Below are 25,018 nucleotides of genomic sequence, written 5' to 3'. Positions count from 1 at the left end.
ACAATTTATTAAATAATGCATATATCCATTTCAAGCATGCCCTGCAGTGGACATTACTTCCTATCGCATATAAATTCCCACTTCAGTGCTGACTCCTACGCTGGAGGAGAGAGCCAGCTTCTGTCTTTTCTCCCCTTTTAAGCTATCCCATCCTGACTCCATGCTTAATTCCATCAAATGCCAATAATGCTTTCTCAATAACATCAGAAAAGGGGGTTGAGGAAGCTCAGAGGTAAGTCCCATTATAGTCAACAAGGCTTTCTCTTGGGTAAGTGTCAACAGGATTGCAGCCTCTATCTCATAACACACACACCACTTGAAGACCAACAAATCTGTTGAAGTGCAAACATTTCTGTGTCGCTGTATTTTGAAGCTACCAGCTGCCTGTCCTTATTTCAGGAGACCCTTTGCAACCTCCCCACCCTGGAGCATCTCCTGCCCAGCTGGGCCCATGAAAGTCCCCCTGCCATTACCACCCGAAGGCACTCTCCAGGATCAGCAGTGGCCTCTTTCGAGGCACCCAGGCCTTTAGTACCTACCCAGCAAAACTGATTCAAGACACACATGCCAGGCTCATTACAATTTACTTACACTGAAATTATCTTTTAATGGAAAATCTCTTCTAAATCACATTTAATTGAAAGAAAGATGGACTTTATATCAGGATCATGATTCTTCCATTGTCATTTTAGCAGTGTGAAAGAACTGCTTGTGCATCACAAAAACCCTGCGTGAAACTGAACGAAAGGAGATGCCACTGAAGGCAATGGGAGTTGTTTGGCCCTGTCACACCCAGAAGGCTCACTCCCATTGGCTGAAATGGCTGTCCATTGACCTGGCTGAAGAGCACTGTAGCAAAGCAGGGCTAAAGGCGCTCTCTCTCTCTCTCTGTGTGTGTGTGTGTGTGTGTGTGTGTGTTTGCTTGTGTGTGTACACACATTCTTTTTCATCAAGTTAAGAGCAGGGCTCTGCTGGAACAATAATTGGGCAAAAAAAATGACATATGAGGAAACTTTTCTAATGTATTAAATGCATACATGTTGCAAAGCGTTTTACAAGCATCAAAGTAGTTGGACTTTACAATTTTTTTAAAAGACAAACCATAAAAGTGAGGGGGGAAATAATGAGGCAAGTAAGAAGAAAGAGAAGTTCAGTCAGGTAGCAAAATCCTTTTTCCTTACTAGCTGTTGCCTGCTATTCAGTTCAGGCTTCAGTACAATAATGTAGACTTTAGGGATGAAGATGCAACCCAGCAATCCAGCACTGGAGGCCAAGATGGAGAAGATCTCCACGGCCACCATGTATTTCCCCTTGGTGCTCAAGTAGGCCGGGATAAATGATACCCAGACACTGCAAAACACCAGCATGCTGAAGGTGATCAGCTTGGCTTCATTGAAAGTATCTGGCAGTTTTCTGGCAAAGAAAGCCACGGCAAAGCTGATGATGGCCAGAAAGCCCATGTAGCCAAGCACAGTGTAGAACATGGTGGGTGCACCTTCGTTGCATTGCACTATGATCTGAGTGGGCTGAGAACGCATGTCTGATTCTGGGAAGGGGGGAGACGTGGTCAGCCACACTGCACAGATGCCAGTCTGAGTCAGAGAGGAGAGTATGATGACCGACACTGCCAGCCTCTTCCCTACCCATTTCCTCATCCTGTTTCCTGGCTTGGTGGCCATGAAGGCCACCACCACAGTGAGGGTTTTGGCCAAAACACAGGAAACAGCAGTGGAGAAGATGATGCCAAACACGCTTTGGCGGAGAAGGCAGGTCACCCTCCCAGGCTGGCCAATGAACAGAAAGGAGCAGAGGAAGCAAAGCAGCAGAGAGCAGAGGAGGGCACAGGTGATGCTCCAGTTGTTGGCCTTGACTATGGGAGTATCGTGGTGTTGAATGAAGACCCACATCACTATTCCAGTGACTGCAGAAAAGAAGAGAGCCAAGGAAATCAATGTAGTTCCCAAGGGCTCTTGACTCGACAAGTAAGTTATTCTTTTAGGGATGCACTGATCCTGCTTCCTGTTTGGGTGGTGATCTTCTGGGCACTTGTGGCATTCTTCTGCATCTGGAAATAACAAGCAAATTCATACAAATATAGTACAGGAGAACTTGCACACAGTTTGTAATTTTATTTAGTTATAGTTCCACATACCGTTATTTAAATATTGTCATATTCTGCCCTATGGATTATAGCAAGCCTTTCATCATCAGGATTGGGCTGTCACGTGGAGCCTCTTATGACAGTGGAAGGCACATCCACTGTTGGAAAATGGCAGCCAACAGAGCAGGCAGCACTCCATTGGTGGCCATTTTTATGAGCGCTGCGTCATGAGGCAGCAGTGCTGCAGCTCAGCCAAACAGACCCTGCAGAACCTAGTAAGGTAGCAGTGGGGGCAGGTGATGGATAGGAGGGTGGGTGGGGAGAGGTGGTTAGTGGCAAAACTGGGTGAAGAGGGGGAGGAACAGGGGCGTGGAGGCAGCAGCAGTTAATGTCACTTTGTATTCTTTTACTTACCTGTCTGGACCGAGATGCTATCTTCAGAGCACTGAGCGCAGTCATAGCAACACACCTGGGCACCCTGACGAACAATCCTGCTGTGTCCAGGAGGACAACTGTCGACACATGTGGACTGTGGAAGCATCTATCAACAGGTAGAAAAGCATCACATTGAGAACCTGAAACCAGCCATTTCTTCCTGTGTTCTGTCATGTTGAGTTCAACCTATTTACCCACTGAGGTTCTAGGAGGGATTGAAAGAGTCTCTGTGACACTCAAAATACCATGGTGCAACAGGGCCTGAGACAACAACAGCACGGAGAATGAAGGGTTCTGGGTCAGAGCACACCCTTCCTCTGATCTTTTTCTGCTGTGGATTCTACTATTCAGGAAGATAATCGAAATTCTCACTTGGTTGTACTTGTGATTCCACACTATGGCACTTCTGTTGATGGTGAACTCTTTTCCTGCAGGAGCCCAGGGGTCCACCCGTCCAACACGGATTCTATGAAAGGACTTATTGGGATATGTGACTGTGTTCATGATGTCATATGGAGCTGCCAAATCCATGTTTTCATCAAAGAATATTTCTTCCCCGACACTGTTGTTGAAGTGAACATTTTTCAGAAAGGAGTGAAGCTGGTTTGGAAGTGAGAAAAATGTGAATGAACTGCTTTCAGTGGTCAAAACCTAGTGCAACTTCCCTGAAACTATTGGATTTGTTACATTTGCGCATAAGTTAATGGCCCTATCCCCAGGGCCACAGCACTAGTCTTAAGTGTGCGGCCCTGGCAGCAGCCATCACAAACCTACTGTAAAGTAATGGAATGTTTATAGTTATTAGATGCCATTTGAGGCACACTTGCCTGGAAGTAACCCCATCTGAACTCAGTCTAACTTTCTTGTAAGTGTAGACATGCATAAGAATGCCCTGAAAATCAGTGATTGAAATGTGGGGGAAATGAACCACGTCCTGGATGACATTCATAAGCACACTCCCTAACTCCCACCAATTTCATCCAAATTATGGCCCACCCTGTAGTCTTCTTAGAAATGACTCATTAGAGAAGACTAATTAAGGCCCAAATCCCAACCAAATTTCCAGCACTGACATGGCTGAGGTAGTGGGGCATATGCTGCAGTTGGGGGCAGTCATGGAGGTGACCTCAAGGTAAGGGAATGTTTGTTCCCTTATCTCGGAGCTACATCGCCCTGATCTCGGTCCTGGAAAGTTGGTTAGGACTGCGCCCAAAAGGGGACTGCACAAAACCTAAGACGATTTTGCCAGTCCTAGTTAAATGACTGAGAAAACACTTCCATTTTTGCCATATGTGAAACCAGCAGGAAAGAGAGAGGGTGCTGGTAATATCTGCAGTAGGGCAAGGTACTCTTGCCAATTACAGGTTGAGCCTCATTATTTGTGTGGGTTCTGTTCCAAGCACTCACACAGAAGGTAAAAAACGCACTATAGCAAATCAATGCAAAAAACAAAGTTTCTTTGCTCTGGTGATTTAAAAACAACCTTGCTGACCTTTGTGATGTAAGATAAGAGTCATGAAGAAGACAATCCATCAATCAGTCGTCCTGCAAGGCGCTGGACACTTCCAAAGGCGCCTTCACTCAGTCCCTCCTTTCACCAATGCAAAGTGATTACCTTTCTTTCACATGCTCAAGGGGAAGGGAGGGGTCGCCTGGAGAGAGAAGGATTGATGGATTGTCAGCCAGCTGCCCTCTCTCTCTCTCTCTCTCTCTCTCTCCCTCTCTCTCTCTCATTAAGGAGGCTATTGTTAAAGGACTGGTCAGTTTTTTAAACTGATTATAAAGGGATGCGTTTTCCCCCTTCTCCAGGGATCAGCACATTCCTTCTCATCTGCAGTGGCCATTTGTGTTGAGTCAAATCCGTGTATAAAAAATCCATGTATAACAAGGCTGGACCTGTATGATGTTTCTTATTAAACTGAATTAATAGGAGAATCCACTTTACCTGCCATGGATGAACATCCCTGAAGTCCCATGAACCTCCATCTCCCATCAATTTCTGTTTTGACCTCGATGAATCTATGGCATGGAGTGCATGTGCCAGAGCATAAACAGAATTGTAGATGCCATAACTATGACCAGGCACTCCTGTTTCAAATATGGACTTGGGGAGGCTGCTCAACCTTTCCCTCCCCGTGCAGCGTTTTCCTGCTGGTATATATTGACCAACTAAAGGCAATGAACAGTAAAACATACTGGACCAGAAACTCTGGAACAGAAATTGATGAAATTCTTTAAGATATAATGTCTCAAGAAAATCTGCATATCCTGCCATTTCATTTGTGTGGAGTGCAAAGGACAAAGTGCCATTGAAAGATTGTGGTGTGAATAGATCCAGATGGAATACAGAAGAGAAATCCCAGTGAGCTGTTATGATCCAAACCCTCTCTACTGGTTTCATTTCATCACGTTCACTTTTTGACAGAATCTTGCGTAAACCCTCCATGGAACGAAACCCCCCATGAACAAGAATCACGTTGCTTTTGGCTGAGGAGATGGTAGAACGTGTTTGTTCCAGTTGGTCATGAATCTTCTTCTCCATTTCTCCCCAGAAGGACTTGAGCGTTGGAACAAGTTCACTAAAAGCAATGCAAATGTGGCTCTGGAGAAGCCTGGGCTTGAGGATCCGCCCAAAGGTCTCTCCGCTGTCATCATCTGAGACAATGAGGCCAACCCAGGACCATCCAAAATGCCGAAGCAGCTGCACAATCCCATCGTACTGAGCCTTTTCATTTGGGATCATCCGGTATAAGGAGGGGAACTGAGTTTTGTCACTTAAGGCCGGATCAAAGGAGCCGTAACTGAGCTAAAGGGAATGCCAGGGATATTTTCAGAGCTAAGAACCATTCACAGTCTGCAAATAGCAATTGTGTCCCTTGATGTGTGACACAATAGAAGTTTGATTTCAATTTGAGTTTCATTGTCCAGCAAATATTGTGGAGACTTCTGATGCTGTAGTCTGGGCAGGATTACTGGAGTACTAATTATACCTTATGCACAATGCCACATGTCAGAGTCCAATTAAAATTTTTAAAGGGTTCAGGATTTGGCATAGAAAATTGGCAGGTTGTACTTTCTTTCCCTGCCCACTGCTTCTTTACTACCAATTTCTCCAATTTTCCCCCTCCCCTCAGTGTACAAAATGAAGGCCGGCACATGTTATGAACACTACCAGTTGACACATTGCTGGTAGCAGAAGAGCTTAGCTTCTGGTTTTCTAACTAGAAAGCAACCTAACTCTAATACCCAGTATGCACACATTCTCATGCAAAGTGTAATTAGAACCTGATTGAAACATGAATGACCAATGCTAAGCAAAGAGAGCACAACAGAGTCTTTTGGCCCATCACTTTGGGTGAGACGTATGTAGAAATACAGCATGTTTGCCTTCCCTAACTTTTCCATTGCTTGAAAATATACACAGAGATGAAGGCACATACCTGTGGTATCCTATAGAGATTGACAATGTGGGGCATCTGCCTGGCGTTATAAGTGGTGAGTCCTCCAATGATAGCCCTTAGCTTGACTTTTGTTCCACAATTGTAATTGAGGGGATTCTGAAATCCTGAGAAAAGAACTTCCATGGTGCCAGCACAGGATCCCTTTTCATTGTAAGCATTTAGGGAGATTGTGTAATTCAGTGAGTTGTTGGGTAAAAGGTTGGAATTTGTGTTGATCTCACTTATGGCAAACCAAAAAACAGAGACATGGTGGAAGTTCTGAGGCACTAAGCTGTAAAGAAGTATGCTTGTTGAATATTAGACCTTGTACGTGTATACAAGCACAGTATCTCTGAACTAAGGTATAGCTACTAGGCACTGCGGCTTGTAGTACTTAATATCTCATAGTAGGTCTTTTGTATTTTGATCATTTAGAACAGGGATGGCCAACCCGCAGCATACCCCATGCCATATTTTAAGTAGAGAATCTTCAGTGTGCAACTCCACCTTAATGTCACTTTTAGCGATTACCATGACAGATAAGTAGAGCTGTTAGAGCCTCCAAATTTAAGGGCAGTATATCTCCCAGTGCCAGAAGGTACAAAGCAAGAAGGCTGGGAGTGCTGTCTGGTGCTTTCTAAAGTCATCTGACTGAGACCAGAAAGGTGGCCTGCATCAACCCTGAGTCCAGCCCAGCAGGACTTGTTCCAAGGCGCATGTAATGTATGTTCATTGCCCTTCTGCACAGTGGAGCCTCCCTCTGCCTGCCCATCTTCTCATCCACAAAGATGATCTTAGCCAGGATCTCTTTGCAGATGGTTTTTCTGAAGATGTGATCTTTGCCGAACTGGGCTTTGCTGATCTTGTTGGTCATCTCTCGTTGGCATCACCACCTTCTCATTGGCACCACCCCATTCCATCCCTGCCGCCTTCTACAGCCACCCCTTGCCTTTTCAGTGCTCTACCAATACCGGCCTTCTCAGGTAAGAAAGGAACCCACCAGTTGGCGGAATGCAACTCACTGGCATCCGCCCTATTAGTTTTCTGTCCTGTCCGTCATTCTTTTCCTCCCCTTCTCCCATTTTCCAACTAGAGCAAACCAAGAGGAGTGGGTGTGGCTGCCCTGAATGGACCCATTACGGTGTTAGAAACTTGGGGGCATGCTGTGTAAGGAGTTGCAAAGGAAGCAAGCAAACCATCAACTGCTGCAATGCTTTCTTTGTTATGATTTACATGTTTTTTTCAGAAATGCATGGCGACTTTGTGAGTGCCACTTGGAAAGTGCCCACGTGCCACTAGCGGCACATGTGGCACAGGTCAGCCACTCCTGCTTTAGAACATTGGTACATCATTGGAAAGGAAAGAAGGATGAGGTGGAGGCTAAGAGACAAGAATGGGACAGGCACCATTGAGGAAGCAAAGGAAAAGAAGGATGGGGAGAGACGTTGCTACTAAACTGGAGTGATGAGAAGAAGGGCAGAGGAAGAGAAGGTGGGGCAGTGGTAGCAGGAAGGAGAAACACTACAAGGCAATGGGCGTGGCCTGATGTAGAGAGGAGGGCAGGCACCCGAGAGCAGGGGTGTCAAACTCGTTTCATACAGAGGGCCAAAGTTAGCATTCAGGGCTCAAGCTGAGGGCCGGAAGTGATGTCATGAAGCAGAAAGTGACATCATTAATCAACTAATGGTCAGAAATCAGACCCTGTTCTCATATAAAAACTCATTAACTGCAAATGACAGAAGAGAAAGTATGCAAATCTTGATCATATCTCAAGATTTGGGAGACCCCAATTTTCATGTGGGCCGCCTTTTCAGTGATAACACCTCAGAAGCTGAGAGCCTGAGGGCCAGATAAAAAGCTTCTGGGGGCCACGTCCGGCCCCTGGGCCTTATGTTTGACACCCCTGCCCTAGAGACTGGGGGAGCTTTGTGAGGGGAAGAGGGCTATTACCAAGGAGTGGCCACCAAGGTCCCGAGTTCTGCACAGGATGGCACTGGAGAAACGGGAGCCCTAATGCAGAAGACTCTAGACTGGGGAGGAGTGGAGGCAGGAGGAGGGAAGAGGAGGAGGGAAGAAGCAAAGTCTGAAACTGAGCAGAAACGAGAGCAGAGAACCCCTGGCTTCAGCATTTCCAGAAACTACATATCTAGCCATCACTGCATGATATTGAAAGTCAATGCACATTTTTAAACTTCTGCACCTCAAACGCTCCGCATCTGATTCCTCTGAAATTTGACCAGTGTACGGTGCACAATAAGGCTGCAATCCTATACACACTTTCCTAGGAGTAAGCCCAGTTGAGCACAATGGAACTTACTTCTCAGCAGACATGCATAGGATTGTGCTGTCAGTATATTCTCTGAGCCTTGGTTGATACAGTTCAGACAATCTTTTTTCATATTACAATTAATGGAGTGTTTATAATGGGGAATGCAGTTGGATTCATCGGCATTAAATGGCCCCATTATAACGAGATCAAAGATAATGACGACTTTCCCCCTTCTGTTCACATAAATATTGAGAATGCCCATTTTCACACACTGAGGAACTACTTACATGCCACTTTGTGAGTAAAGTGGGCGTGTACTAAAGTGGAACTCATCCCAAAAGTTAAGGAAAAGAGAGACAAATTCAGCAATCAGTATTTCATCTGGAGAAACCTCAATAGGAGTTGGAGACCTTGGCCTCCAGCCACATTGGTAGTCCTGGTGCTTGCAGAAAACATGAGGCAGCAAAAGGAGCAGCAGCAATGCCATCTGCCCACAGTTCTTGTCCACAGCTAAACTGGTCGATATTTGTTGTGCGATACACACCAACTGCTCAATCGTCACAAGAATCAGTCTTGAAAGAGGCTCCTAAAACCAAGACACTGCTGCACCCAATTCCCCACCTGGAGTCTCAAACATTCAGTTGATCCTTCCTTGCCTGCCTCCAATTTACCTTGAAGAAGCTGGTAGCTGACAGGTTGCTTTGGAACCAGCCTTCATAGATGGAGTGCCTCATCAGCTCCTGGGATGGATTCATCTGTTTCTGTTTTGAATTCTGCTTGTGGTCTCTGGTTAGCCATGGGACTTTTGGAGCTAGATAAGTATAATTATCCGAATTACAGGGTTGAGAATTGCCATTTCCAACACACTCAGTTCTCTTCAAAACTCAAGAAATTATGTCTGTTGGCTATACAGCCAGGGGCCAGATGCACTGCATGATGGGTATTGAGTAGAAGTTTCTGAATTGATTTAGACTAGCATGAGAACAGTGGAAATAGGAGGAAGAAGTGACCACAGGTGACCAGCTTGGATTTCTATCTGTGGCTTTTAGCCAGCAGTAGTGGACCTACCATTCACTGAAAAGGGCTAATGGCCGGATGCAAAGCTCTGCATGCCTCCAGGACCACGCAGAAGCCTTACTGAGACTCCAGACGTGGTCGAACATGCAGGGAAACCTCAGATGCCCTCCTTGGGTTGTCCTGGAGTTGTGCGAGGCTCTGTAGCGATCCCATGAGTGGGGGTGTGTGGATTCGAGCACAGGGCGGTGGCAGCATCTTGCGGGGGAGCCATCACGGACCTGGACCCTGAGTGCGGGGCTGGGGAAGTTGACCACTGTTAGCCAGCCAAACAAAAAGTCACCCCAGATAACAGGATAAGTGAAATATGGTATTGAGATCGTACTTATTTCTTTTCATATTTTGCATTTAGCTTTTTGCCTAGCATAGAAAATGCTAACAACCCGATCCTATGTGTGAGACAAGCTGGTATAAAGGGAGCCCTGCCAGCACTCTGCCGGCAGAAGAGTTTTTGCTGACAGACGTAGACCTAGTGCCAGCCAAAAAGCTGCACCACCACGTATCAAACACAGACGAGATGCTAGTGCAATCCCAGCAGCATGAGGGTATTCCATGGGTTTGTCACCGAGTTCGGCAGTGCCAAATCCGATCCCTGCCCCACTTCTTGGGTCTTTCTGGGGCCTTTCTTGGGTAGGTGGGTGCCTCCCTCTCATAGGGCTCTCTATGGGCCCTAGAAGGGGGGGTTTGTCCCTGGGGTGGTGCAGTCCCTGGCCCACTTTGCACTCACCTTCACTTACTTGGTCCTCATCAGAAGCCCCCTGGATATTTGCAGGCACCAGAAGAATATCTTCAGCATCCCAAACCCACACACCAAAGTCATGGATGGTATGCCATGTCGAACCTGGCCATAGGCCTTGGGGGCTCCATCACATAAGGCATCATGGACTAAGGCCATGGGGGTAGCCATGTTTAAGATGGAGGCAGCTGGCTATCACCATGTGACTGTACGGCCCTCCAACTCCAAGTCCCCACACCTACCTAGGAGCCGGCTCTTCCCCTCTGGCCATGATGCCATGGTGGCCTTGATGGCAGAAGTGTCAAGAACCTAGGCACCATGGATGTTGCCAGGGAACTTGGCAGTGATGGTGGTGAAGATTCCCCAGGCATCACAGGTTGCCTAGGCATTCAGGGTGTGCTGCTGATGTCTGTTGCAGTTCATCCTGAGCACATCAGGTGGAGTGGATATACCCACATGTGTCACATCAGCAATGGAGATGAATTTGAGAAACACTACAACGCCATAGTATTCTTAATGCAGGTGATGCAGCTATGCCACAGCAGTGAGGAAGGTGACATAGACAGACAGGTGCAGGAAGTTGGCATTGAGGAACTCATCAACAGATCAACTGGTAGATAATTAGTTCCTGTATTGACATGTGATGACCCCTGGAAGCTTTCAGTCCCCAGGTAGTGGAGGGCCATCAGGAATTTTCCGAGGAAGGGGATGCTCTTCAGGGTTGGGACTGGATCCTGGGGCTGAAGAGCTGGCACAGTCCCCTATCCAGCTGGTACGCCTGGATGCAGGACACATCTGTAAGAAGGGCCTGATGGATGAGAGGCAGGGTCCTCTAGGGGCGGTACCATGTATGCCATTCCTCTCGCTAGACAAGGTAGTGTGCAGGAGTGGCACGTGCAGGGGGTCCTGACAATTGCTGGGAGGGAGGAGTGCCACTGCAAAGAGCTTCCCCAATGGAAAAATGAGTGCCATGGGATATGACCTGTGTTTTTTGTCCTGCTGGTGTGCATCAGGGTGCTGCCATGGCCTGCTGCTCACAGCCTCCCCCAGCCCCCCCCCCCGGCTGTGCTTGCCACATACTTCAGTCCAGACCAATTGCTACACCTGGTGCTGCTTGCACAACCTATCCAACCTGTTCCAGCCAATCTTCCCTCAGTCCTCCCCCAAACCATAACCTGCCCTCACGACCCACAACTTCCTTCCACCTCTGACTATCTGTTCCAGCTGTGCACCTGGAAGTTCACAACATCGCCACAGCTTTTGTGACATGGTTAAGAGGACATAACAGCACTAGAGTGTGAGATCTGCTGCCGTGGGCTCTCTATGGAATTGGGCTGCCCGACTGTTTGCTTTTTTCCATGAGTCTGTGAGCCCACCAATTTTCTCTCCCGAGGACCTTCCATGGAACAAGGAGGCACTACAAATCTTTTTGTTGCCTGTGAATTATTTATTTTAAACTTTTGTATCCTGCCTTTCCTATGCTGAAACAAAAGCGGAAGGTGGCTTTTGAGTGGCAGAGTGCAACTTTTGAGTGGCAACTTCAGCTCAGCCCTCAATTTAACTTCCCATCAAACAGAAGGAAAAGTTTCATTTGCTTTAGTTAATAGAGTAATGTTTATAGAGAGATGGCTTCATTCGACATCACCATTGATTATCTTTTGACTATGAGATGCTTCACAAGCATAAAGGTGGACCAGATTTTGCCTATAGCCTTAAACAAGATAATACACAATACGGAAAGTGCAACAGTGATAAGAGGAAAGGTAGAAATTAGGGAGGGACCAAAATTACTTTTTCCTTACTAGCTGTTCTTTGGTGTTCAACTCAGGCCTCAGTACAATAATGTAGACTTTAGGGATGAAGATGCAACCCAGCAATCCAGCACTGGAGGCCAAGATGGAGAAGATCTCCACGGCTACCATGTATTTCCTCTTGGTGCTCAAGTAGGCTGGGATAAATGATACCCAGACACTGCAAAACACCAGCATGCTGAAGGTGATCAGCTTGGCTTCATTGAAAGTATCTGGCAGTTTTCTGGCAAAGAAAGCCACGGCAAAGCTGATGATGGCCAGAAAGCCCATGCAGCCAAGCACAGTGTAGAACATGGTGGGTGAACCTTCGTTGCATTGCAATATGATCTGAGTGGATTGAGAATGCATGTCTGATTCTGGGAAGGGGGGAGACGTGGTCAGCCACACTGCACAGATGCCACTCTGAGTCAGAGAAGAGAGTATGATGACCGACACTGCCAGTCTTTTCCCTACCCATTTCCATTTGGCTACTGGCAAAACCGGGTGAGGAGGGGGAGGATCAGGGGCATGGAGGCAGCAGGAGTTGATGTCCCTTTGTACTCTTTTACTTACCTGTCTGGACCGAGATGCTATCTTCAGAGCACTGAGCGCAGTCATAGCAACACACCTGAGCACCCTGACGAACAATCCTGCCATGTCCAGGAAGGCAACTCTCCACACATGTGGAGTGTGGAAGCGTCTGTCAATAAGTAGAAGGGATGGGGTTGAAGGTGGAGATCATCTGTTTCTTTTCCTCAGCTCCACAAAGTGAGGTTCCCATCCATTTTACACAAGAACACACTAATGACTAATCCATAGTGAATATCTATGGAGCAATCAGTGTTTACAGCAATGTTCTCTGTGATTTACTAGCCTTTTGATTTGTCTTTCTACATTTTACATTTTGTTTTGTCTTTTACTCTCTGCTCTGTTTTCCACTTGCAGTTCAGCCTCACCAGCGATATGAACTTATACCAGCTGCTAGACCAGTGATTTTTCAACCAGTGTGACATGGCACAGAGGCGTGTCATGAATGGTCCATAGGCGTGCCGCAGGAATTTGGGAGAGGGTCATTGGGGATGTGAGCCCCATTTGTGGGGCCATTGGGGATGTGAGCCCCCCATCAGCTGCATGAGGTGCCTTGTCAACTCTCAAAAACCGATAGTATGCCTTGACAACTTCACTGCATTGTCAATGTGCCATAAGGTGAAAAGGGTTGAAAATTGTTGTGCTAGATACATGGTCCCTCTAGACCAGGGGTGCCCAAACCGCATCCCAGGGGCCACTTATGACCTTTGGGGATTCCCAATTTGGCCCCGAGGGAGCCCCCCAGTGTCCAATGAGCCTCTGGCCATCCGGAGACTTACTGGAGTCTGCATTGGCCTGATGCAACTGCTCTTAGCATGAGGGCAACTGTTCAACCTCTTGGCATAGAGTCATCCCTGAAAAGTTGAAATCAGAGAAGGGAATGGGAAGGGAGAAAAGAAAAGAGCCTTTCTCTTTTCTTTTTGAACTGGGGATTGTATACTTTAGAAACATGCTAGTGCTTCCCACCTGCTTAAACTTGTGATTCCACACTATGGCACTTTGGTTGATAGTGAACTCTTTTCCTTCAGAAGCCCAGGGATCCATCTTTCCCATGCAGATTCTATGAAAGGACTTATTCGGATAAGTGACTGTGTTCATGATATCAAACGGAGCGGCAAAATCCATATTTTCATCAAAAAATATTTCATCCCCAGCACTATTATTGAAGTGAATGTTTTTCAGAAAGGAGTGAAGCTGTCTTGGAGGAGAGGAAGAAAGAAATGAACTCGGGTCAATGATCAAGAACGAGCTGGAATGCAATTTTTTTTGACATTTGACCCATAGCCCCCATTTTTTTTTTTTCACCTTGACTGTACCGGGTCCTGAAGATGTGAAACAACATAGGTAGATTAGAGGTCAGAATGTGGTTGCCAACAGGAACCAGTCACTGGTCAGATCAGCAGTGAATCAAGAATTTGTTTGCTGCCCCCAAAAAGGTGTGGTAGTTCTGCAGGTCTCAGTAACACTTCCAAACAACACCCCATTTTTGCAACCTGTGAAAGGAGCAGCACACATGGAGAGTGCTATCCATAACATACCTGGTGACTACATCAATTCTCCCAGACAGTTGCAATTGCCAAGAGAATCCACCCTACCTGCCACCACTGGACATTCCGAAAACCCATGTGCCTAATGTACAGAACAGTGAAATACAGTAGACCAGAAGAGTTTGAAGTGATAAAGATTAAAATTGTTAAGATTTATTTTCTCAAGGATCCCTGATATCCTGCCACGTCATTTCTGTGCAGTGAAAAGGACAAAGTGCCGTTGAAGGACTGTGGTGTGAACAGATCCAGATGGAATACGGAGGAGAAATCCCAGTGAGCTGTTATGATCCAAACCCTCTCTATTGGTTTCATTTCATCACGTTCACTTTTTGACAGAATCTTGCGCAAACTCTCCATAGAGCGTAAACTCCCATGAACAAGAATCACATTGCTTTTGGCTGAGGAGATGGTAGAACGTGTTCGTTCCAGTTGGTCATGAATCTGCTTTTCCATTTCTCCCCAGAAGAACTTGAGCATTGGAACAACTTCCCTAAAAGCGATGCAAATGTGGCTCTGAAGGAGCCTGGGCTTGAGGATCAGCCCAAAGGTCCCTCCGCTGTCATCATCTGAGACAATGAGGCCAACCCAGGTCTATCCGAAATGCTGAAGCAGCTGCACAATCCCATCATACTGAGCCTTTTCATTTGGGATCATCCGGTATAAGGAGGGGATCTGAGTTTTGTCACTTAAGGCTGGATCAAAGGAGCCATAGCTGAGCTGAAGGGAACGCCAGGGATATTTTCAGAGCACAGTAGAATCTTTCACAATCTGCAAATGTCAATTGATGCCCCAAAATGTGTGACACAATAGAAGTTTGATTTCAGTTTGTGTTCATTGTCCAGCAAATATTGTGGAGACTTCTGATGCTGCAGTCTGCGCAGGATTACTGGAGTCCTAATTATATTTTATGCATAATTTCACATGTCAGAGTCTAATTAATATTTTTAAAATGTTTAGGAATTGGGATTTAGAGCAGAGAATTGGGTGATATGTGCTTAGTTCTTTCCCTACTTACAGTTTCTCTACTAAAAATTCACTTGTATCTTTCCCCCCTCAGGATTCCAAAGAAAGGCCAACACATGTTAGGGGTTTCCCAGGGAGAACTGGGCTGGAGTCCAGCAGGAGCCAGGAAGGAGGGGGAGAGGAGAGAAGCTATGGGTGAGAGACAAAGAAGAAGACGGGTTCCTGGAATTTGGGCTGCAGCTGAAGGCAGGATCTTTTTATTGTTGCCTGTACCCTGAACCAAAGGAGGCCTGGAGGATCTGAGACCTCTTGCCATCAGTCCTGCTTCAAGGCACACTACTGGCTTGGGTCATGCTCTCTTGGGAGGCACCCAGCACCACATGCATGTGCAAATGGAGCTCAAAATAAAAAGAAATAAAAGTGCTTCTCAAGCAACAGAGCAAAGGAGATTAGATTCTGCTTGGTAAAAAAAAAAAAAAAAAAAGGCACCAGGGCTCTAATACACATTATACACAGAAATTCAGGTACTGCATTATTTAATACCTGATGATGAATACCTGAATATCTAACACGTTGTGGGCTAAACAGAGCAGAGCCATTTTAAGTCATAAATCTTGATGGGAAACATGCTTCGGACTAAAGATAGGTTTTCCACCCCCAAGGCTGTAATCCTATAAACATTGTCCTGTGAGTAAATCCCATTGAATTCAATGAGACTTACTTCTGAGTAGACATGCATAGGATTGTGTTGTGAGGCTCCCACCTGTTGCACCAATACTTATGGGTAAAGACACATACCTGAGGTATCTTGTAGAGATTTAAGATCTGAGGCATCTGCCTGGAGTTATAAGTGGTGAGCCCTCCAATGATGGCCCTTAGCTTGTCTTTCTTCTCACAGTTGTAATTGAGAGGACTCTGAAGTCTTGAGAAAAGAACGTCCATCGTGCCAGCGCAGGATCCTTTTGCATTGAAAACAGTTAGATAGAAGGTGTAACTCAGTGAGCTGTTGGGTAAGAGGTGAGGATTCCTGTTGATCTCACTCATGGCAAACCAAAAGGCAAGGACATGGTGGTAGTTGTTAGGCACTATGCTGCAAAGGAGATTTCAGGGAGTGTTAGGGTTCTGACATGCACAACTTCTGAATTTCTGTACAACCAGTGTCGTTTCTCATGGTGAGAAGTTATTTCTGATATACCAGTCAGTGGGGCGGTGCAGTGCAAACGTCTTCATATGACTTATGCAACTTAGAGCATTTGTACTTGTGTTTCCCTTTTTTTGTTTACTCAAGACCTTTAACAACCATATTAAACTTACAAACATTTTGAGGCTGTGATGCTTTGGATCCATTGGTTTGAACTGGATGTACTCTGTCTTGATCCCGTGTAGATGACATGGGCTTTTAAAATGACTATCTTAAATATATGTATTAACTAATTAATGAATAAAAAGAAACACACAATGTCTGAATACTTTGGAATGCATGCAGAATTGAGGACTGCTCCAGTCAAACCAGGATGTCTGGTCACCTTAATTAACGTTCACTTCCACCAATTCAACAGTTATCCACACCACAGGGGCTGCAAAGTACTAAGTTGCCTCTGTTTTGCTCTCCTGACCCAGAATGGCTCTGAATGGGAGTGGGTCTGCTCACATCTCGCAGTGAGGCTCCCTGCAAATTAGTGCTTTGCTCTCCCTCCAGCTATGACAGTGATGCACACAAGTTCAAACTGGATTTTTAAGTAGATAAACATTTCATGAAAGAGTTTGCTGAAGATAAAAGGACAAATCCCCCTCCCCCGTCAGTGCAGCCAGAAGTGATGGTGCAGTTCAGTCCCCACCCCCCAATAGCATGGACAAAACAGATGCTGCTCTTAAGAAGTCAGACTCCTGAGTCTTTAGGGGCAATGGTCTAAAAACTCCAGAACATCATAATCAAAGAGTTTATTGTAAGGTTAAGGAGAGAAAAGGGGATGAAAAGGATGAAGCTGATTCATCATAGTAAAATCCACAGGAAGATAGAAAGAACCACATTGTCCTGTACATTTAAGAATCTGGCAAGCTAATGGAATGTAGAATGGCTATGAGGAGGTGACTTCCATTTCCAAGGAGGTGGAGCAGAATTCATGCCTCCAGATCACCAGCTCTGATGCTCTGATGATCATGTTGACTGAGGCAAATGGGTCAAGCCCATTGGTGTCCCACACATCCAGGCTTACCACTTTTGACAGCAGCCAACTGAGTCTTACTCAGAGAGTAAAGAAAGAGGAGAAAAGAGGTGCGAACCAGAGAAAGCTGCTTCTCTCCTGCCAGACAGGAGTCAGATGCACATAGGCAGCAATCTTATATACAACCTTTCCTGGGAGTCGGCTTCATTGGACTCTCCTTCTGAATAAACATGCATACATTTGCACTGTTAGGAAGATTCCTGGACAAGTATTCATAGGATCAGGACCATTTGATCCAAAAAGAATGATTTTGTGATTTTCCCTTCTTGAAAAGTAGTATATAAATATTAATCACCGTAATCACTTGTTGGCACGAGTCCATGGACAGCCAAGGGGCAGAGAGATAATAGAAATGGGGGATCCAGCATGTCACCGAATCTACCCTACTCCCCGGCACAGTTGCTCCCCAACATTCCCTGTTATTCCTCCTCCCCACCCAAGACGCACCCCCACTGCCAACCGGAAGTCATGTCACGGCTAGAAGTGACATCATCAAGCAAAATAAAATAAATAATTATAAAAAATTAAATTAAAGAAAAACAAATATTTAAATAATGGGAAGCCAGCCCAGTTTCAGCAAGTGAATTTCCTCTGTAGCCTGCCTGCAATAATACCCCCCACACACACACACACAAATATCAGTGAGATTTTCAGCCCTCCCCAGTGCCCAGTTCAGTGTAAGTTCTTCTGTTGCAAGCATATCACTATCAGGACCCACCTGGCTTTGCAAATCTAAAAACAAATAGAAATTGACCTTAGCCTCGGTTTTATTCTTGGGAGGGGGGTGCTGCCTTCTGGAGCATTTTTTGAGCTCCAATTTCATCAGATTGGGGCATTGCTGCTAGCCTTGCATTTCCCTGTGCCTGACTTGACCAGCAGCCAAGGCACGTTTGCTTACTCACAAGTAAACACGACCGTGTGGCCTACTTGCACTTTCCATGGGCTCAATACATTGGTCTGCTTGGAGGGAGGGACTTCCTTCTTGGGTGTTTTATGGGGGTTGCCTTCATTGGCTAGGAACCATTCTGATGTTGTTGGATTCCTCTCAGCCTGCCCATTCTGATGGACTAAGGCAAGTTTGCCTCTTTATGAGTAAACGTGCAATATGGCTCAGTTTCGCTTTCCATAGGGCTCCATGCATTTTTTGTTTTCCATGTTCTGGGGCACAATGTTTGATGAAAAGGATATATCTTACTCCGGTTCTTTCCATTGCATTCTGCTGGAAATTCCACATTCAACGGTATATAGCATGATGGGTTTATTCAAAACCACCCCAATGTTAGCAGTGTTGGTTCATTTGTGGTGTCACCCCACCCCAAGGGAGGTATCTGGGGTGGGCCACCCCCCTGCCCCTCGCTAGCTATGCCACTGGTTGGTGGTTTGAGGTTTTTTTGAACAAATATGCATAGCAGGAAAATGTAGAAAATAAAACTTCAAGGAATTATAAGTTCTCAGAAAGACAGGAAGGGAGTCACCACTGAGAAGGCCCTCCTGCAAATCCCAATCAGTCGACCTTCAGATAGGAGGGGAAGGTGCAAAAGCATCTCCCCAGAAGATTTTTGGACAGAACTGGAGATGGGGGTGAAGGCAATTCTTTGGATACCCACTCCCCAAGCTGTTTATGGCTTTAAAGGTGAAACCTGGTACTTTAAAGTGCACCCAGAAGCAAACTCATAACGAACAGAGCCCCTCTTATTGCTCTCACAGATGTGTTTTGTTTCTCAGTATTTTTCAAGGGGTTCTGTGAGACACAAGTGCATGAAGGAAGAAGCTTCCTCTTAGTCCATGTACTTGTCAGAAAGAAAGATTAGGAGCTTCCAGCATAATTCACACATCATGCTCCTCACTTGATTCCTCTGCAGAATAGAATGGCAGACTTGTAGACAAGTGTCTGGACTCCCTCTGCAAGAGTTGTCTCTGCTTCAATCTGAGCAGTCTGTCTGGGGTGCTCTGTCTCTGAGAGCCCATTCACAGATGGAAGTTCATCATGTGATGCCCATCAAGAGATGAAAACAAGAATCTTCCTATTCTGGCCAGGATGGCAACTCTCAACACAAGTGGATTGAGGAAGCAACTAAGAAAAAGAAGGAGGAAAAGAAATGATGTTGTCTATCCAATGGTTACTTTTCTTCATTGTTAGGAGACAGTCAGAGAGAGAGAGAGAGAGAGAGAGAGAGAGAGAGAGAGAGAGAGAGAGAGAGAGAGAGAGAGAGAGAGAGATGTGCCCATGACATTTTACAGGATGACAGGTCTCTGCCCTGAGTCGCTTGCAATCTAGAATAGAGATGTGCAGTGCTTTTGGCATGAACAGTAAAACATAATGGGTAGTTCTGGTTTCATTCTGTTGGGACTTTGGTTAGACTGAGCATGTGGACTCTGAACCTGCCTGGACAGATCCATTTGGACATTCAGGACTTCTCAAGTCTCTTTTGTTCCCTCAGCATCACTAGGGAGTCCCCATCATAAATCTCCCATAAACACCTGTCCCCACATTAAAGGCCCCAAGTTTTTGAAGACATGGACATTTCCTGGAACTGGCATTCTGTATCCCTCCTTTCTCCTGTGAATTTCCTGGATTAAGCAATTGCTGTGCCTGCACCCTCTTTTTGTCTCAAATCTCTTAAAGGGACAGTACTAGATATTTACATTTAACACTGCTGTGCCTGGGTGCTCTTCTTTCTCCTCCCTCTTTAGCTAGTTCAAGACCAAAGACAGAAAGGAGGCAGGAAGGGTTGAAAAGGGGAAGATAGGATCTGGTGCATGCAGTTGCTATGAGATCCATCCCTCTCGCAGTCTCCCCACCCCCTGTTTCCCCCACCCCACCCAGTTCACCCCCTCCCTGCCACCACTGCTGCCTTATGTGCTCTGTCAACTGTGGTGGAGTCCGTCAACAGACAGGCAGCACTAATGCCTCTTGGAAATTCAGCTGGCTGGAGCACTTTACAATATCGGAACAGAGTTCTGCTAACACAAAATGACCACTGACAGTGCACAGAGCCATTTGGGAGCAAAATGGCCACCCAAGCAGTGCTCTGCGCACTGTCAGCAGCCATTCTGTGACAGCAGAACTCTGTTCTGATATCGCAAAGTGCTCCATCCGGTAGCCTAGCCTGGCATCGGATTGGGCTATGCAAATAGGGTGACCTGCTAGAAAGCTTTTCTTTGCTACATGTGCCGCTCTTAAGCATGGATCAGTAGGAACGGAATAGAGCACGGTCTTCTCTCAAACAAGAGCTCATGATACCATCTGTCAGTGTGGCAAGTTTCAAAGCCATGTATTAATTTCAAGTCTTCTGAGCATTCACACCGTTTCTCCGAGTAAGGATCACCACCTGGTGAAACTTGGGATGCCACACAATGGCATTTTCATCCAAGGTGAACTCTCTTCCTGCAGGAGCCTGGGGGTCCATCCTTCCAACATGGACTTTGCAGTAAGATTTATTGTGGAAGGTGATGGTGCTGATGATATCATATCTGGCTAGAAACTTTCCATCTTCATCCAAAACTATTTCTTGAAGCAGAGGTTTCTCAGAAAGGAGTGAAGCTGGTTGGGAGGAAGGGAAATAAGTGAAAAGGGGCAAGTGGTGGAGGATAAAGGGCTGATGCAATCATGTGTAATCTGCAGGCATCTTTTGGATTCTTTACATCTCTGTGCAATGACACACCAATTCTTCTGACTGCTAAGTATCCTTATTGTTCAGTGTTACCATCCCCAGGACAAAATAAACTTTCAGCCAGGGCTAGCCCAAGACCTCCTGCCTTTTGAGGTGGCCTGCCAGCCTCTGCTTCTCCTATGCTCCAATGCTCTAGCCCTCTTCTCCACATTCCCTCCTCCTCTCTGTCTCCCATCCTCTTTTCCAGTCCAGGGAGTGGAAAGAGAAAGAGCAGCAGCGGAGTCTGGCTGGTGCATGAAGATAAGTACTCCTCACCAATCTGCTTTCTGAAGTTTTAAACTGGCCTCACTGATAGACCAGCCCTGGTTTACCTAACTTTCATTGGCAGCTGTAGAATAAATGAAGTCAAACAGGAGAAATGATCAATACTGATTGCCAGGTGCAGGGAAGGGCACCAGGACACAGGTTGTGCCTGTTGTCTTGTGTGTTCCCTGAAGCATTTGGTGGGCCTCTCTGAGATACGGGAAGCTGAATTAGATGGGTCTGTGTCCTGATCAAGCTGGGCTCTTCTTATGTTCTTACCCACTAAAGGCCTGCCTTCTGTTAACTGCAGACCCAGAGCTCATATCCTGTATGATGAACGAACAAGAAGGTGTTCCTTCCAGATACAACAGCACTAAAATACTACCCTGCATTGATCTCTTCAGGACCCTGCATTGATTTTGGTTTGGCAGGTAAATAGCCAACAGGAGGAGTTTTGCTGCGATTTTCTAAACATGCTCAGAAGGTGACATTTGTCTCACTCAATTAAAATGTCTTTACAACCTGGAAGGACAAGAGAGTGCCAGCCTACTCGCCATGGGTGAACATGGTGCAGATTCCATGTGCCTGTGTCTCTTGTTGCTTTCTTACTGGACTTGGATGAACAGATAGCATGGAGCACATGTGCCACAGCATAAGCAGCATTGTAGATACTGTAGCTGACACCAGGCATTCCCACTTCAAACACAGCTGAAGGGAGGCTGCCCAGCTTCTCCCATCCAGTACAATCTCCTTGGCCTTTCAAAGAGATCTCCATAGGGAAGTTACACTGGGATGCAAAGGCCCAGAAAAGATGGATGAAGGGGAGCCAAGACCCCTTGGAGCCCTTGGAGCCCTTGGAGGTAAGGGGAGCCAAGACTTGGCAATTCAGACCTTAAGGTTCACCAGTCAGCATCCCCAAGACAGCACCTGGAGATGGGTATTTGCTTCCCCTGAGGCCCTTACATACCATAGATGCGAACGAGATCCCTATTCCTAGCCCCAAACCTGTACTGTTCCTGCCAGAAGTGGCCAACTGGCTAAACCAGGGATGATAACATAAGGCCCACAGGTCAGATAGGGCTCGCAGAAGCTCTTTATCTGGCCCATGTGATAATTGGGCTGTTCTTATACCACCCTTTCAGCAATGAATTCTTTGGCTGTCATCACACTACAAGACTTTTAATCAAGTATTCAAACAATAAAAGAACTTACTAATGATGAAAAGCAGTAATTGGAGGTTCATTAAACGGTAGTTCCTTTGAATGCACAACAACGAAAGAAAGAAATTCACCAATGATGAGATCTTGCATTGGACTAAGTACTGCGCTTTCCATTTCTGGCAGGACACCCCACTTGGGGTTACAATTATTGCCAGAAACACGATACAGGTGCAGCAGCAAAGACATCACTCTGAGTCCAGAGACATTTTGTCCCCAGTCTAGGATGATCTCCTTCATTGTCCCGTAAACACCCAGCAGGTTGATGGCCACGTCCATTTGTTCAATTAGCATCATCAGTCACTTTCAAAGCACTCTCGCACCTGCCAAAGTGGAAAAACTGGGCGCAAGGAACTAGTCCTTTTGCAAGAAACCTTTGTAGATGTTGCTGAGCATGTCATCAGCTCCTCAGAGGTGCAGTGGCTTTTGTTCTTCAAGTGGGAATGAATCTTTCTTTAGCTGTTGGACTATTCACTTCCTGATTACAGTAATTATGTTAATTACTGCATAGATCATTATCATCCTTCCTAGCAGCCTTCTAAGATCTTTGCAAAGTGTAAGAAACACATCTACTTGATCCACAGCCATTAACTCTTCCGCACTGAGGCAGTGAATGACTGAAATGAATGGCGGGGATTGGGGATAATGGGAAAAACTGAAAATCATGGGGCCAACTGAGATAGTCACAATGGAGTGAGAAGATGTAAAAGTCACTGAGAGAGAGTCAGCCCAACCCTACCTACGCCCCCCACACACATGCAGATGGAGGGACACCAATAGAGCATGAGCCGCATTCCATGGTGGTGGCAGAGTTCCAGCTGTAGTGAAAGACAGTGGCTGAGTGGCAAATTCCATGTAACCTGTGCCAAGGTTATGCAAGGAGTGAGCACCTGGACTCCCTATGTACATGCCCCCCCCCAATTGGGTGGACAAAGTGGGAACGGATGACTTTTTGGATGTGGGGGTGAAGCAAGGCTGTCATCAGACAGCCATTGTCACAAGGAGGCAGCCTGCTCAGCTGTGTCAGTGATGTTACTGATACTAGCAGAGTACCTGCACCCGCAAAAATAAGGCAACTCTTTAATGACATCTCTGATTCTTCCATGTCTAACAGTTGGACCAATTTACAGTCTAAGTGGAATCTATGGATGCTTCACAACAAATTATCTTCACAACTGTTGTTTGGAGAACTAAAGAAAAGAATCCCTTTGGCTGCTATTGTGAGAGAAATGGGTCAGTGCTAATAAGCAAGTTGGAAAAGTCAGTTCATCCTTGTTTATTCCTTTTACGGTTGAAACCTCCTAAATGTTTTACAGCCATAGCAACAGACACAAGCTTGTCCACAGCCTTAGGTTAACATTGGGATAAAAGAAAAGGCACCATATTGAATGGGAGGAGAGAGAGGCTTAAAAAGATTGGAGGTGATCAATCAAGTGCTAAAATTCTTTTTCTGCACTAGCTGTTCCCTGGTGTTCAGCTCAGGCTTCACCACAATAATGTAGAGTTTGGGGAGAAAGATAAAACTCAACAATCCAGCACTAGAGATCAAGATGGAGAAGATCTCCACAGCCACCATGTATTTCCCCTTGGTGCTTAGGTAGGTTGGCACAAAGGACACGCAGACACTGCAAAAGACCAACATGCTGAAGGTGATCAGCTTGGCCTCATTAAAAGTATCAGGCAATGTCCTGGCTAAGAAAGCCACAGTGAAACTGATGACGGCCAGGAACCCCATGTAGCTCAAGACAATATAGAACATGATATTAGAGCCTTCATTGCATTGCATGAGGATTTGGCCCATCTGAGAATGCATGTCAGACTCTGGAAAGGGGGGAGAGGTGGCCAGCCATACTGCACAGAGGCCAGTTTGCGTAAGAGAACAGAGAAGGACAATGGACACCGCCAGTCTCTTCCCCACCCATTTCCTTATGTGGTTTCCTGGCTTTGTAGCCACAAAAGCCAGAACCACAGTGATGGTTTTGGCCAACACTGAGGAAACGGCCCCAGTGAAAGCGATGGCAAACCAGGTTTGCCGGAGAATGCAGGACACTTTCCCAGGACAGCCAATGAACACAAAGGAACATAGAAAGCAGAGCAGCAAAGCAAAGAGCAGGGTGCAAGTAATGCTCCAGTTGTTGGCTTTGACTATTGGAGTCATCCAGTGCTGAATGAAGCTCCCCATCACCACAAGCGTGACCAAAGAAAAGAACAGAGCAGAAGAAGACAAGATGTTTCCCAAGCGCTCTTCATAGGACAAAAACGTTATGATTTTGGGAACACATTGATCCTGGTTGCTGTCTGGATACTGGTCTTCTGGACACTTGTCACAATGATCTGCATCTGAACAACGAGGACACTGTTTTAACACGTCAAAATGTGCATAGGTCATCTTACCAGCGGCATCAGTGCCTTAGTCTTATGGTAGGTTGACCCTGAATGGTATGAAACATGCCATTGGACCAATACAAGATGAATCACACACATGGCCTCTGGTCAATCTCACTAGTAGTCCAATAGCATGAGGTGTGGTGGCTGAGTGGTTAAAAACACTAGACTGTTGGCTGGAAGGTCGGCAGCCCAGGAGTTCAAGACCCCGGTGCTGAGGTACAGGGTGACCTCCTGTTACTTGCCTCAGCTCCTGCCAACCTAGCAGTTCAAAAGCATCTAAATGCAAGTAGATAAGCAGGTACCACTTCAGTGGGAAGATAACAGAGTT

General features: G+C 46.1%; 2 protein-coding genes across 2 annotated transcripts; both read right to left on the bottom strand.

Annotated features, from left to right (window-relative positions):
* Positions 1–1,154: 1,154 nt before the first annotated feature.
* Positions 1,155–15,885, bottom strand: LOC136654015 (vomeronasal type-2 receptor 26-like). Its single transcript, XM_066630878.1, has 4 exons — positions 15,742–15,885; positions 4,920–5,342; positions 2,909–3,136; positions 1,155–2,000 (listed from the first exon to the last, which is right to left on the bottom strand). The coding sequence occupies exons 1-4, from the start codon at positions 15,883–15,885 to the stop codon at positions 1,155–1,157; spliced, it is 1,641 nt and encodes a 546-aa protein (XP_066486975.1).
* A 7,846-nt stretch (positions 15,886–23,731) lies between these two features.
* LOC136654014 (vomeronasal type-2 receptor 26-like) lies at positions 23,732–24,691 on the bottom strand. The gene has a single exon (XM_066630877.1). The coding sequence runs from the start codon at positions 24,689–24,691 to the stop codon at positions 23,732–23,734; it is 960 nt and encodes a 319-aa protein (XP_066486974.1).
* Between the last annotated feature and the right edge of the window lie 327 nt (positions 24,692–25,018).

The sequence above is a fragment of the Tiliqua scincoides genome, chromosome 5 (assembly GCF_035046505.1).
Source record: "Tiliqua scincoides isolate rTilSci1 chromosome 5, rTilSci1.hap2, whole genome shotgun sequence".
Taxonomy (NCBI): Eukaryota; Metazoa; Chordata; class Lepidosauria; order Squamata; family Scincidae; genus Tiliqua; species Tiliqua scincoides.
Note: the sequence above shows the minus strand (reverse complement) of the source record. Positions and strands in the feature narration are given on the sequence as shown.